The sequence below is a fragment of the Moschus berezovskii genome, chromosome 10 (genome assembly GCF_049115385.1).
Source record: "Moschus berezovskii isolate FMDL1 chromosome 10, NW_MosBer_1.0, whole genome shotgun sequence".
NCBI classification, from domain to species: domain Eukaryota; kingdom Metazoa; phylum Chordata; class Mammalia; order Artiodactyla; family Moschidae; genus Moschus; species Moschus berezovskii.
The window spans coordinates 43,864,893-43,879,153 of NC_142469.1; the positions used below are offsets into that span (position 1 = coordinate 43,864,893).

The 14,261-nt window shown below is 39.0% G+C and overlaps 1 protein-coding gene across 3 annotated transcripts in view; it reads left to right on the top strand.

Moving 5' to 3' along the window:
- Positions 1-13,483, top strand: part of LAMA4 (laminin subunit alpha 4) — a 141,670-nt gene extending 128,187 nt beyond the window's left edge. For 2 of the 3 annotated variants that reach the window (XM_055432776.2, XM_055432775.2), the window contains exons 33-39: positions 1,672-1,861; positions 2,623-2,778; positions 4,631-4,790; positions 6,515-6,645; positions 7,666-7,759; positions 8,235-8,354; positions 12,831-13,483. In XM_055432776.2, the coding sequence (XP_055288751.2) occupies positions 1,672-1,861; positions 2,623-2,778; positions 4,631-4,790; positions 6,515-6,645; positions 7,666-7,759; positions 8,235-8,354; positions 12,831-12,976 (997 nt within the window). In that variant the 3' untranslated portion in view covers positions 12,977-13,483. The remainder of the gene's footprint in view (positions 1-1,671; positions 1,862-2,622; positions 2,779-4,630; positions 4,791-6,514; positions 6,646-7,665; positions 7,760-8,234; positions 8,355-12,830) is intronic. The other variant, XM_055432777.2, reaches the window with a different exon arrangement.
- The last annotated feature ends 778 nt before the right edge of the window (positions 13,484-14,261 follow it).

Sequence of the window (14,261 nt, forward strand, 5' to 3'; positions counted from 1 at the left end):
CTCCTAATTTCCTATTTTCCTAATAGGCAGAATCAGTATTTTGTATTCTCAGGAAAAATACAGAGTTAATCAAACTGGAAATTAGCTTAATAAATGTATCTTATCTGTGGCCTAAAGCTGAATGTCTAGAAATTTTATTTGATTTCTACACATTTTGGTAGCTGTTTTTAGCATATGCTATCCATTGATTAATTTTTATGGGGAGAAAACTGAATCTGTATTTTAGATAGTACATAAATCATATTGTTTCTATGCAAATTTTTATATGCATATTAATTGCTCTCTAGTATTTTGTCTACATGAAGCTTCCTTAGCATAAAGATTTTTACTAAATTAAGTGCAATCAATTTTTCAAAGCAAGACATGATATTATCCTTTACTGAAACAACACTTTTTAAAAATATTTTTTAATTGGAGGATAATTGCTTTACAATGTTGTGTTGGTTTCTGCCATACAACAATGTGAATCAGCCGTAAATTATATATATGTCCCCTCCTCCCTGAACCTCCCTCCCACCCCCACCCCATCCCAACCCTCTAGGTATCTCTGGTTTGAGCTCCCTGTGTTATATGGCAACTTCCCACTAGCTATCTATTTTACATATGATAATGTATACATTTCCATGGTACTCTCTCAATTGGTCCCACCCTTTCCTTCCCTCGCTGTGTCCACAAGTCTGTTCTCTGTGTCTGCATCTCTATTCCTGACCTGCAAATAGGTTCATCAATACCATTTTTCTAGATCCCATATGTATGTATTTTATGATATTTGTTTTTCTCTGACTTACTTCGTTCTGTATAACAGGCTCTAGGTTCATCCACCTCACTAGAATTGATTCAAACTCTTTTCTTTTTATGACTGAAGAATACTCCATTGTACATATGTCCACAACTTCTTTATGCATCTGTCAATGGACATCTAGGTTGCTTCCATGTCCTGGCTGTTGTAAATAGTGCTGCGATAAATATTGGGTCTTTTTCAGTTATGATTTTCTTAGGGCATATGCCCAGCAGTGGAATTGCTGGGTCATATGGTAGTTTTGGGCTTCTGAGGTGGTGCTAGTGATAAAGAACCCACCTGCCAGTGCAGGAGACATAAGAGATGTGGGTTTGATCCCTGGGTTAGGAAGATCCCCTGGAGGAGGGCATGGCAATGCACTCCAGTATTCTTGCCTGGAGACTCCCATGAACAGAGGAGCCTCGTGGGGTATAGTCCATAGGGTCGCAAAGAGTCAGACACAACTGAAGCAACTTAGCACGCATGCATATGGTAGTTTTATTCCTAGTTTTTAAAGAAATCGCCACACTGTTCTCCATAGTGGCTGTATTAATTTACATTCCCACCAACAGTCCAGAGGGTTCCCTTTTCTCCACATTTTCTCCAGCATTTATTGAAACAACACTTTCTTAAATGTGGGATTTATCCCTGTTGTATGAGGAAATGGAGACGGATTTACGTTTTTGAATTAGCAGTGCTTACCCGATTTTCACAATAATAATAAGATGTAATTATTATTCACAATAATAATTTAGATGTAATTGTAAATTAGAAGTAATGTTGCTTAGGATTAGATCGGATGGCTTTATTCTTCCTTACGCTGTATTGTCTTGGGAAGTTAGAGATCACAGTCTTCTCTGACAAGTGGTAAGCTTTTCCTTCTCATTTACCAGATCCCAGTTTTCCATTCGTCTGAAAACACGTTCCTCCCATGGGATGATTTTCTATGTCTCAGATCAAGAAGAGAATGACTTCATGACTCTGTTCTTAGCCCATGGCCGCTTGGTTTTCATGTTTAATGTTGGCCACAAGAAACTGAAGATTAGAAGCCAGGAGAAATACAATGATGGATTGTGGCATGATGTAAGTTGAAGGCAGAGAATATTATTATCAGCAAGCGCCCACCATTCTGATACCCCACTAGTGGTTTCTCTGAAAACATCCATTTACAAATTTTGTTGCTATATGTTCAGAGTTCAGTTTCAGAAACTTTCGTTAATTTATTACAAAAATCTTGAAGCTTATTATTTTAAAAGAAATATAATCTGAGTATAATTTTTTTGACAGATGAGCTATTTTTAGTGCAGTTATTTTAAACAAAAGATAAGTGGCCAGCATAAGCCGAAGTTTGGTTTCTAAGGATTTTTCAGTTGACTGGGTTTTTTTCCACTGCCTATAATATTCTAAATTTTCTATGATTGCTGAGGGTCTCACAGACTAAGCTAAGGAAGGTACAAAATAGAGTAAATCTGTTAGGAAGAAAGGATACAACAGGTAGAATAACCTAAATATCAAAGCAATTCAGTATGTGTATAGTGGGAAAAGTAAGCAATGTCAGCTGCATTACAATTAATTATAATTAAATTTAGGAGGGAGAGCATGTAGGCTGCCAGCTGGGACAAAGAACTCTGCTAAACATAAGCTGTATTTCAGAGATTAAGCCCGTAACTTTAAATCAGGCTTCAAAAGAAGAGACAAACTCCTGACCTTTGGTGAAAGGACCACTCCTTAGAGAACTTCTGCAGCACTGTAAATGGTAGCACAGCTGGGAGGAGACGCAGCACAGCCTTTCCACTACTCTTTGGGTGTTCCGAAGACACACTGTTGTCCTTCTCTCCATCAAGGTGATATTTATTCAGGAAAAGAGCAGTGGCCGAATGATAATTGACGGACTTCGAGTCTTAGAAGAAAGTCTTCCCCCTACAGGAGCTGACTGGAAAATCAGGGGTCCTATTTATTTGGGAGGTGTGGCTCCCGGAAGGGCTGTGAAAAATGTCCAGGTAAGCCAGGTGTGATCAGGTAGAGCCATCGACCTTTAGAGCTGAAAGATGGTTTAATCTAGCCCTCGCTTTATGATTAGAAAACTGGCAAATGTAAAACTGTACTTTGGCTGGAGATGGGATACATAAGTGGGTGTTGTTTTATGGTTGTCTGTCCACCCTGTGACATCACAAAGCCCGGAGTAATCTTTTGATTCTAAGGTAGAGGTGAGATGAAAAATGTTTCAGAGGTATAAACTGTCATGAAAAGTTATGTCTCAAGGGGATGCTTATTTGTTCAGCAAGTACCCATGCTTTTAGTCTTAAAGAATACCCAAAAGAGAATTCCTGGGTGCTCCAATGGTTAGGATTCAGTGCTTTCACTGCCCAGGCCTGGGTTCAATCCTTGGTCAGGGAACTAAGATCATGCAAGCTGCATGGCACAGCCCAAAAAAAAATTACCCAAAAAAGAAAGCAAGTCATTATATATTATTGGGTGAAGAAAAACAAAACAAAACTTTCAGGCCATTATGTAAACTATGATCTCATTTTCATTTCTTAAAGACACACACACAATTTGTAATTGTACAAGGAAATGTGGTTACCCCTTGGGGGACATGAGGATATGGTAGACGAAAACAACATTATTTTTGTAATTCAAAAGTTTAAAATATTGGACCTTCAAAAATATTTAGCAAAAAAGGAATGCATCAAAGGACTAAGTTTATTTTTAATATAAATACAGGTTTGACTTTAACACAAAGAATACACTTCTAAGATCCATTAAATGGCTTCCCTGGTGGCTCAGTGGTAAAAAATCTGCTTTCCAATGCAGGAGATTCAGGTTTGATCCCTGGGTCAGAAAGATCCCCTGGAGAAGGAAATGGCAACCCACTCCAGTATTCTTGCCTGGAAAATCCCATGGACAGAGGAATATAGCAGGCTACAGACCACGGGGTTGCAAAAAAGTCAGACACAATTTAGCGACTAAACAACAACAACAAAGATCCATTAATATGTGTGTGTAAAGCAAAAATGGGGGAAAATGTTCATATTTGATTTTAGATGAGTAGCCCCAATTCCATGACAGCTTCTTTAAAAATAAGATTTCTAAAACTGTGAAATCAGTTATCTAAAGTGGCCCGTGTTTCATGTCCTGTGGTATGATAAATGCTCAAACACAAGCCAATAAAGTAAATTCTCTGCTGTTTATTTAACCATCATAGATTTAATAGTTTCTTTTTTTTTTTGCATCTTTTTATAAGTAATTTATTTTTTACTGGAGGCAAATTATTTTACAATATTATATTGGTTGGTTTTGCCATATATTGACATGAATTCGCCCCGGGTTTACATAAGTTCCCCCTCCTGAACGCCCCTCCCACCTCCCTCCTCCCTTTATCCTCCCTCTGGGTCATCCCCGCACGCCAGCCCCGAGCATCCTATAACATGCATCGACTATGAACTAGTGATTCGTTTCACATATGACAACATACGTGTTTCAATGCCATAGATTTAACAGTTTCACTCTTTGCTAGCCCTCATCAACATTAGGTGATCTAGGGCACAGCTGTCTTTCTTGAAGAAAACGAGAATATTTCTAATTCAGTTTGAAAACCACAGCTGCAATTTACCTTGTGAAAAATGTTGAAATTTTTCTACCTTAATTACGGTAGGCTGTTATTATCTAATACAAAATTCTAGCTTCAAAGATCTAGTTAAAAAGCAACAACCTGGAAAATGATTGATCATTCAGATAGCTAAAACAAATAGGGCAAGAAATTACTAGGTTCCTCTCAGGACACAAATTCCTTCGCTGGTGCATCTGTGAGTGTTGAGAAAATGGACTTTAAGAAATGTCTTCTCCTCTCAGATAAACTCGGTCTACAGCTTCAGTGGCTGCCTCAGCAATCTTCAGCTCAATGGGGCCTCCATCACCTCCGCTTCTCAGACGTTTAGCGTGACTCCTTGTTTCGAAGGGCCAATGGAAACAGGAACATACTTCTCAACAGAAGGAGGTTACGTGGTCCTAGGTAAAAGGACTTATGTTAAAACATGAATCATGAAATACTTCTTTTCTAGAGATGGCTAACAGGGATACTGGGCCCAAAGTTAAAAACCAGAATATCAGACTCAGCCCTTGAAAATGGTCACTTTTCTTAAGGACCACCTTTCTCCTCTGCTGCCGTCCAGATAGACACATGGACCATGCCAATCCGTTTGCTTTCCCCAGCCAGTGCTGCTCCACAGCTGCCAAACCTCTGGGGATAGACCATCTTGGCTCCTTTGGACTTTCCGTGCTGTACCGTGGTCTACCCTGTGTGGGCTTTTGGCTACCTCACACATCGGGGTTTTCTCTGCTCCTTCTAAGCAGCACCCATTGTTCCTACTAAGGGAAGTTCCACTTGCTCCCCTCTCCAGAAACTCCAGCAGACAAAGCTATCCTTAAAAAATTTTCTTTCTGGATTTTTATTCTCAACTCTTACTCTCACTCAACCAAGTTTTCATTGTGTGCCTCTAGTGTGACAGTCCCTGTGCCAAGTGATGGAACATAATAGTTCTAAAAATAAGGACATAAAATCCTAAACAGACTACACACAATCACCATCCAGTCCATTCCAACAGCATTCTATAGCGCAACTGTTAGGTGTGAGGAGGGTACCAGAACAGGAGCTGAGAAAGAAGATAAGAGAATGTTCCTGCCTTCAACATGCCCTGAATAAAGACCTTACAGTGCAGCCAGCTATCCCTTTTCAAACCATCCCCATGTCCAACAGAATAACCAGAGGCAATATTTCCTCCTTTTGTCTAGTTCATGATTTTACTTTCCTTTCTCCTTCTATCTCCCTTCTTTATCCCAACAGGCACATTCCTCTGCCTTTCATTGAATTTCAGTGAAAAGAACTCAAAGGTTTAGACAGCCTGAAAAGCATAGCAACCTGCACAATTTATGTTCTCAATAAACATTAATAGCAAGAAAACTTTAAAAAGTGATCTATAAGAAGCCACATGAAGTGAATACTATTAAGATGCCCAGCTTTGCAGTGAGTCTCTTGGAGTGAACACAGCTGTTCTTAAGAATTCATTTTCTTGCATCACTGCAAAAACAGCTCCTAACCGCTTTTGCTGTTCTTACTTTCTCTTCCCTCGCAAATGCTCTGCAGCACTGGCTCCAGTAATCTTTTTTAAGAATTATTTTAAATACAGATCTGATCAAGTCAGCTTCCTTGCTCAAAGTCTGCAGTATAAAGTCTATCTTCCCTACTGGAGCCCTGGAGCCCTTGCCTGTGTGGCTCCTGCTGGCCTTCCCTACTCACCCTCCCTCCACCCTCGCTCGCAGGGGATGGACCGTCCAGCCACACTGGCCTCTGCAGTGCTCTCCAGATGTCCCAGACTCTGCACTTGTGTTCAGACCAGTTCTTCCTAGTTAGCTGTTTCCTGCTTCTCACTTTTGAAATAATAAATGGTCCTGCTAGTTGGAATCAATTTTTCCTCACCTGAGCTCCCATAGCCGTGATGTATTTTCAGCATGCTGTTTCCACCCCACGCTCTACAACAGGAGTGGTATACTAGTTATCTCAGACCTGCTCAGGGCTTTCCAGTGTGTTTGACATGGACAATGACACTTTCTACTTATCTACTGAAAAATGCATCAAACTTTCCAAAAGAGATACAAAAATGTGCAATTATGAAATCATGCCATGGTTACAAATTTTAGCTTGCCGTTCTTGAGAACTAATAGTATTTCTCTCCACAGATGAGTCTTTCAATATTGGATTGAAGTTTGAGATTGCATTTGAAGTCCGTCCCAGAAGCAGTTCCGGAACCCTTGTTCATGGCCACAGTGTCAATGGGGAATACCTAAATGTTCACATGAAAAATGGGCAGGTAGTGTGTTAAAAATTGTTTTAACAAGCCTGTCTTCTCTGACCTTGGATTCTAGACCTGAAGCAGTTTTATTTCACAGAATTATTTCATCGATCTTTCCTAACTGAGGGGAAAAACAACAGGGAAGCTAAAACATAAAATTTAAATGCAGGCAATTTTTGGATTCAGATTCATGTGTTGGGAATTGATTTGATTAGAGCAAACAGCCATGAAATTGTGGCAAAGCCAGAAAAATCAACAATGAAAAAGTTTTAATAAAAGAATCAGAAGAGGAATTTTTTACAACAAATGGAAGCAGCAAATGTTCATGTGTCTGTAATACGTATGCATACCATACATACATTGTTTTCAGCTGCTAAAAATAAAAAAAATTGTTATAATTAAACACCACTTTCATCCTTAAATATTACTAAAGAACATTCATGAGAGTATTCAAATAAATATGAAGGATATTTTCATCAATTTCCCTAGCTTAATATAATTGATTTTCACTTGAGTTCCAGTATATTCTATGAAACCATATAACAATGAAAACAAATCCTTATATGGTTCTTACTGTGTCAGATACTATTCTGAATGCTTTATATGGATTAACTCATTTAATCCCAATAACTCTGTGAAGTATTACAGTTATCACCCTTATTTTGCAAACGAGAAAACGTGGCACACAGTGAGGAAGTAGGAACGCTGGAGTATGAGCCCAGGCAATCTGGCTCGAGAGGCCATGCTCTTCATCAGTACCTTTGCCTGCCTTGTACAGCACGTTCCATCTTTAAAGGAATTCATTGTGCTATCTTATTGTTCCTCTGCCCCCTCTTCTCTCCGGTGACTTTATTTTGTTCTCTTTCTGAGGAACACATTTTCTCTAGTCTACTGAACAGTGACCCCTTGTGTTCAAATTGCAAAGCTAATGTCTGGATGTTCAAAGTTTTGCTTCCCTGTGGTAAATCTAAGAAATCTCATCTTATCTCAATGAGGAGAAATGAAGTGAAATTCCACAATGTGCCCTGTTTTTTGCAGGTCATAGTGAAAGTCAACAATGGCATCAGAGACTTTTCCACCTCAGTGACACCCAAGCAGAGTCTCTGTGATGGCAGATGGCACAGAATTACAGGTGAGGAAAGCTGTGTGTCCTGGGTTTCCCTGATAGTGAGCCTCTACACCCACCTCTGACATGATGACTTGCAAGAACTTAGTCTGTATAACTTATATGACAGGATAGGTAATAACTGACAGTCTAAAAGTAGTCAAGAAAAGAGAATCAAATGTTAATGTACTAAAATGTGTATATTGAATCCACATGTGATTTGAAAATATTAATGCTGCCAGAATAGTCTTACGGAGTTGTTTAAATAAGGCATTATTTATGAAGCAAAGACAAAAGTATCAGAAAGAGTATTCTAAATATTCTCCCTTTCAAAGGAAAATTTTAGTGATTGGTTAGACATTGATGTTTTCAGTGATTAGAGGGGAAGTGTATGGTTTATTGTGGAATAAATAAAAGCTATTGCTGTAATAAATTATTCCCTTTCATGTGAAAATTAATCACCTCAATATCACTTATGACCACTCTTTTCCCTGTTTTTCAGTTATTAGAGATTCAAATGTGGTTCAGTTGGATGTAGACTCTGAAGTGAACCACGTGGTTGGACCCCTAAATCCAAAACCAGTTGATCACAGGGAGCCTGTGTTTGTTGGAGGTGTTCCAGGTAAGAGTTATTTAAAGTGACGAGTTTCCAAATCCAAAAAAACACTTAAATTCTCATAACTGTTATTACAGCATTAAGAGTTGAGCTATGTATTTTTATAATTCACCTAGTAACTCCAAGAATTTTATATACAATATCCTTTCATAGGGGACTTTTCCAGGTGGCGCAGTGGTAAATAATCTGCCTGCCAATGCAGGAGACGTAAGAGATGTGGGTTCAATCCCTAGGTCAGGGCGATCCCCTGGAGTAGGAAATGGCAACCCGTTCCAGTATTCTCACCTGGAAAATTCCATGGACAGAGGAGCCTGGAGGATACAGTCCCTGGGGTCACAAAGAGTTGGACATGACTGAGCGACTGAGCACACACACATCCTTTCATAGGTAAATGTATTCTGACAGTTACTAAGCACACAGCACATCCAAGGATCAAAACAAAATAACAGATAAGAACTACACGCAGCATTCTTAACAGTAGATACTATTCTCCCTCTGCTGTATCTGCTTAATTTTTTCTCTTCTCTTTACACACATCTCTCACATACACACAGCGAAACACAGTTTTCTCTTACACAAAGAAAACTCATTTGCTATTGCTGCTGTAGGATCTGAGAACCTTAGAAGACTAACTAAAACTTTGGTGACAATTACTCCTCTTCCACACTAAGAGAGAATACAGTTCTTCCCGTCCAGGACTATTGTGAAATGTGAAAACAGCTGCAGACCACAAGTTCTGTTGTTCCTACATAGTGACATTCCCTAAGAGAGGTTCCCAGCTGCAGCTCTGTAAACATCATCAGTAACATCAATGCTGTCATCTGCCAAGAATGGTGGATAGTCCCAGATGATGATGGGGCACTTATGGACCCCCTACAATTACTTTAAGCTTCTAAAGCAGGGACCATGACCTTTTGTTGAAAGTGTTTATTTCACACACTTCATTCACTTGGGAAAACTGAGTGATAAAGGTAGCATGAGGGAAAAATCAAGCTTTCACAACTGGAATTTAAAGGAAAAACTTAACATAGTTTTTCCTTGCATCCTAACTATACTATTTTAGACTGACCCATGTAAAGGCAAATAATGCTTTAACCAACAGAGTGAGAAACATTAAGCTTCCAGTCTTCAGTTCAGTTCAGTCGCTCAGTCGTGTCCGACTCTGCAACCCCATGAATCACAGCACGCCAGGCCTCCCTGTCCATCACCAACTCCCGGAGTTCACTCAAACTCATGTCCATCGAGTCGGTGATGCCATCCAGCCATCTCATTCTTTGTCATCCCCGTCTCCTCCCACCGCCAATCCCTCCCAGCATCAGAGTCTTTTCCAGTGAGTCAGCTCGTCACATGAGGTGGCCAAAGTATTGGAGTTTCAGCTTTAGCATCAGTCATTCCAATGAACACCCAGGATTGATCTTTAGAATGGACTGGTTGGATCTCCTTGGGTACTCACAAAATAGTAGCAACTAAGCAGTCCTCTGCTCTGTAATGTGGATTTTTCAAAATGCCAGTATAGACAATAACAACTCACTGATGAAATAGGAGACCCTCAAAAAGCAATCTTTCTCTTTTACTTCTATTATCCACTCCTGTCTCCATTCCTTAGTCCTCTCCTCCTGCTCCAGGCTTTAGGTCTGAAATACTGGCAAAGACCACATTGCACTTCATGCAGGCACAGTGCTGAAGATGGATGCTGTCAGTCCTTCCATTTCTGCACATTGCTTTCTTCCTGGAGATCACAACATAGTTTAAAATATTGCAGGTTCCCAGAGGCCTACAGGGTCAAAGTCAGCCTAGCATGCAAGGTCCTGATTACCTCTCCCCACTTTGCCCCCTTGTCTCTAGGGCCTCCCCCTACCTCCTGGGGCTTGCAGTTCTCTGAATGTTCAGTAGTGAACTTTGCTCCAGGCCTTCAAACAATTGAGCACAAGGCCTCAATTTCTAGAAAATGTTCTTTCTTGTTTCTCCCACTTCTCCACCATCTTAACTCCTATTGACCTTGAGGATCCAGCTCACACTTCTTACACACATGCCCCACCCCACCCCACCCTGAATATCACTTTTATGGCACTCACTGCAGAATATTGTTGAAGCCAAACAGCATGCTCCTTGCTTCCAGAGAGCATGACTCCATCACACAACAAACACGCACATGCTGTCGCTTCAGTCGTGTCCAGCTCTTTGCGACCCAATAGACTGTAGCCCGCCAGGGTCCTCTGTCCATGGGGATTCTCCAGGCAAGAATACTGGAGTGGGTTACCATTCCCTTCTCCAGAACATCTTCCTGACCCAGGGATCAAACCTGCATCTCTTATGTCTCCTGCATTGGCAGGAAGGTTCTTTACCACTCGCACCACCTGGGATACTGAGTGTCTATGAAGCACTGTGCTAGGCTCCAGGAGATGGATCAGACAAGCATGGCCCCCTCACGGAAGTTACAGTATTTGTTCTTTACTTTGCACCCAAAGTGCTTACTGTATCATTCAGACACAAATTTCTCTCTCCGATTTCTGGTTTTTTGAGTCTTATTCCAGCATGACACACTACCATCATCTCTCACTACAAGACTTGCTCCATAGACTGGGTGGGCAAGATATACCTAAAGCCAAATTCTGCCTACCTGAGACATATCATGAATAGCAAATTTGAGCTAATGAGCCAGCACATAGGAATTAGCAAGGCCAATGAGGCCTACCCACCAGCCCACTGCACCACTGCAGCTTTTAATTGCATCTACAGATCATGCAGCAAGTCTAGGAGAAAAAAAAAAGTATAATTTAAGCTGAACATCATTAATTACATAATTTTTGAGCTGTTGAAGATTAACTCCACTAAAATCACATCAGAAACTGGGGCATGAAAAAGAATAACTAAAGGAAATCAGGCATAAACAAAACCATGGTTTGCACTGAAATCTTAGAATCCCAGCCAGCTCTCTAATACCAGGCAGAGCTCTGGTAACACACTATTTCTATCAACAAAGAGTTAATGCATTGAAATTCATGAACTTTGCATCAGAAAATTCAACTTTATTGTATGATCATTTAAAAGTCAAAATTAAAACGTAAGTTTTTGAGTTAGTAACTATTCATTCCTCTGCCGAAAATCTTGCATTATTCTGTATATAGTCAAGCTTTCAACCTGAGGAATGTTTGCTCTTAAAATCATGTGTTTTTATTAATCAATTACTTGGGGTTCTGGGGCACTTTGCCACCACTGTAATAAACTGTATAGTGAATTATGCAAACCATAATTTCTATATGAACTCTTTCCTCTAGAATTTGTCCCCCATGAACCAAACAGTGGTAAGCCTGGGCAGATTCAAAATCATGTTCTAAAACTAGTGTCTAAAATGAACAGAAGAAAGAGATGTTTCACCCCTTACATTCTTTCCTGTTCAGTTTATTCTGATAATGTACATACACTGTACAGTCTTGAAGAATGACAAAAGTATGACAAAAAGTCATATAATCTAGAGACAAGGGGAACTGATCTCTTAGGCCCCTTCCAAATCTAAAACTTGATGCTTATCATTCTAAATATGAAATGCTATTTCCATGATTTTCAATAAACAAAGCTTCTGCATATTCTTAATCTGTATTCCTTAGAAAACTTATTACAGCCCCTTGATGGTATTTAACTTGCTGTCCTTTTTTATGTTCTTTCCCAGGTTACTGATTTCTGAGTGTTTTCCTTCTATCTGCCACTGCTCACATAGCTGTTTTGTACATAATAATAAACTTTGACTAAATGGATTTTAATTTCATATTCCTAAGCTCCCTAAATTGTTTTAAATTATATTGCTTCTATCATTTCAACACATTTAATTGTGTCTGTGCAATTAATAAGCACAAGGCTTCTTCCAGATCTCTAATTAAGATAAGGGGAGAAAGTTCCTCTGGCATACCCCAGGGCACCTGTACCTACACAAAGACAAAGCTACTTATCTTTATCCTATTTATAGTTCTTAAACCCTGAGAGCTCAGGAAAATTAAAATTTAGTTTATTTGAATTCATTATTTTCTCATTATATTTTACGAGCTTGGCAAAAATGTGGGGGAGTAAGGATGAAGGGTAATGATACAAATTAAACAGAAACATTAACCAATTCCAAGAAGAGTTTGGAAGCTGAATTTTCTTTCCTCTGAGTAAATCATACAAAATAAGTGAGGCCCAGGTGAAATTAACTCTAAAAAGCATAAGCATATCCTGAAAATTCACTGCTGAGATTTCACTTGTAAGTGGTAAATTTCGGTGGTAAATACACAGCTGAATTATACTCAAAACTCTAAAATTACTACATGTTCATATTACTTCAAAAGCAGATCATGTTCCTAAAAAAATAAGTAAATTACTATATTCCATCTTTGACATGTAAATCATCTTGATAATGTAAGTGGTTATGATATATATTTTTGCCACAAAGTAGTATTTGGGCTTGGGATGCTCGGTTGCAAACTTGGTGTTCATTTCTTTTTCCAGAGTCTCTACTGACACCACGCTTGGCCCCCGGCAGACCCTTCACAGGCTGCATCCGTCACTTTGTGATTGACGGGCGCCCGGTGAGCTTCAGTAAAGCAGCCCTGGTCAGCGGTGCCGTGAGCATCAACTCCTGTCCAGCAGCCTGACACAGCAGAGCCATCCAAGCACAAAGTTCTTTAGAGCACTGAAAGAAACACAAGGCCAGCCAGGAGGAGTGGCAGTTCTTCCTCTCCGGAGAAGCTTTCATCTAGTTGAGCAGGACTTAAATGAGTCATCAGGGACTGGATGTTTATTATTTCTTACTTGGATTCTTACCTTGAATCCAGAATGTCTGCCATGGATAACAATCAAAGGAGCGTTAAACCTACCTGTATTTTATAACTTCCTGCTGGTGAAATTCCTGTTCGTTTCTAATAAAATAGAAGGGATTCTAAATAAACACTGGCACATATTTTTAAAGTGTGGCTAGATCCTCAGATTCCTCTTTCATTTAGGGATGATAACATTCAACTTAAACCAAACTGTCTTTAGTATACTTCCTTTATCCTGAAAAGATTTACTGATTTACATAAAACCTAAAATTAGATGATCAGATTTGCTTTTACCACTTTGGTCTATCAGGATAACAAGAATATTTTAGGCTTATCAAGGTTTAAGAAATTTCTAACAAATTATCAAAATGGTAATTTGTTTCCAGATTAAAAAAAAAAAGCATGCCTCAATCGAATAAATGCTTACTTTTTTCCCCTTACTTCCTTAAAAGAAAAATAAAATTGTGTGAGGAGAGGTTCTTGTAGGATATTATTACAGTGCATTTTGTAGGGATCATGAAGGACATTATATAGCAAAAAGTAAGACAAAATCATGCATCCACTTAAAAGTATAAAAGTCCTTTTATTAAAAGTTTTTTCCCACATACCTGCAACACAAATAGTCTTATTTATAAAATGTTATAATCATTTTAAGGTATATATATTAATAAAATCTAGAAAAGGAAAAATTGGCTTTACTAGCTGATAGGATATTAAAATATAGAAACTGAAATAAAATAATTATACATGAAAAGAAAATCAGCGTTGAAGACAAAATGAGAAAATAGGCCCTCATATCAACAGGACTGAAGGTATGTAAGAGGAGTAACTGGGAGTATGGGAAGGAAGTCTAAAATGTTTTGAGGAATTACTAAGGGAATAAAATAATCTCTTACATATATATGTAATTATTTACATTCCCCTACTACCCTCATGTCTCTGAAACATTGATAATAATCATGATGATCAGTGAAAACAGCTAATATCTACTCACAGAGCACTTACTAAGTGCCAGCCTCACAATAAGGTAAATTGAAGTAGGTTTCACTTGATCATCACACATCCTACGAGGCAGCATTTGCAGATGAGAAACCTGAGTTTAGAACTGTTAAATAACGTG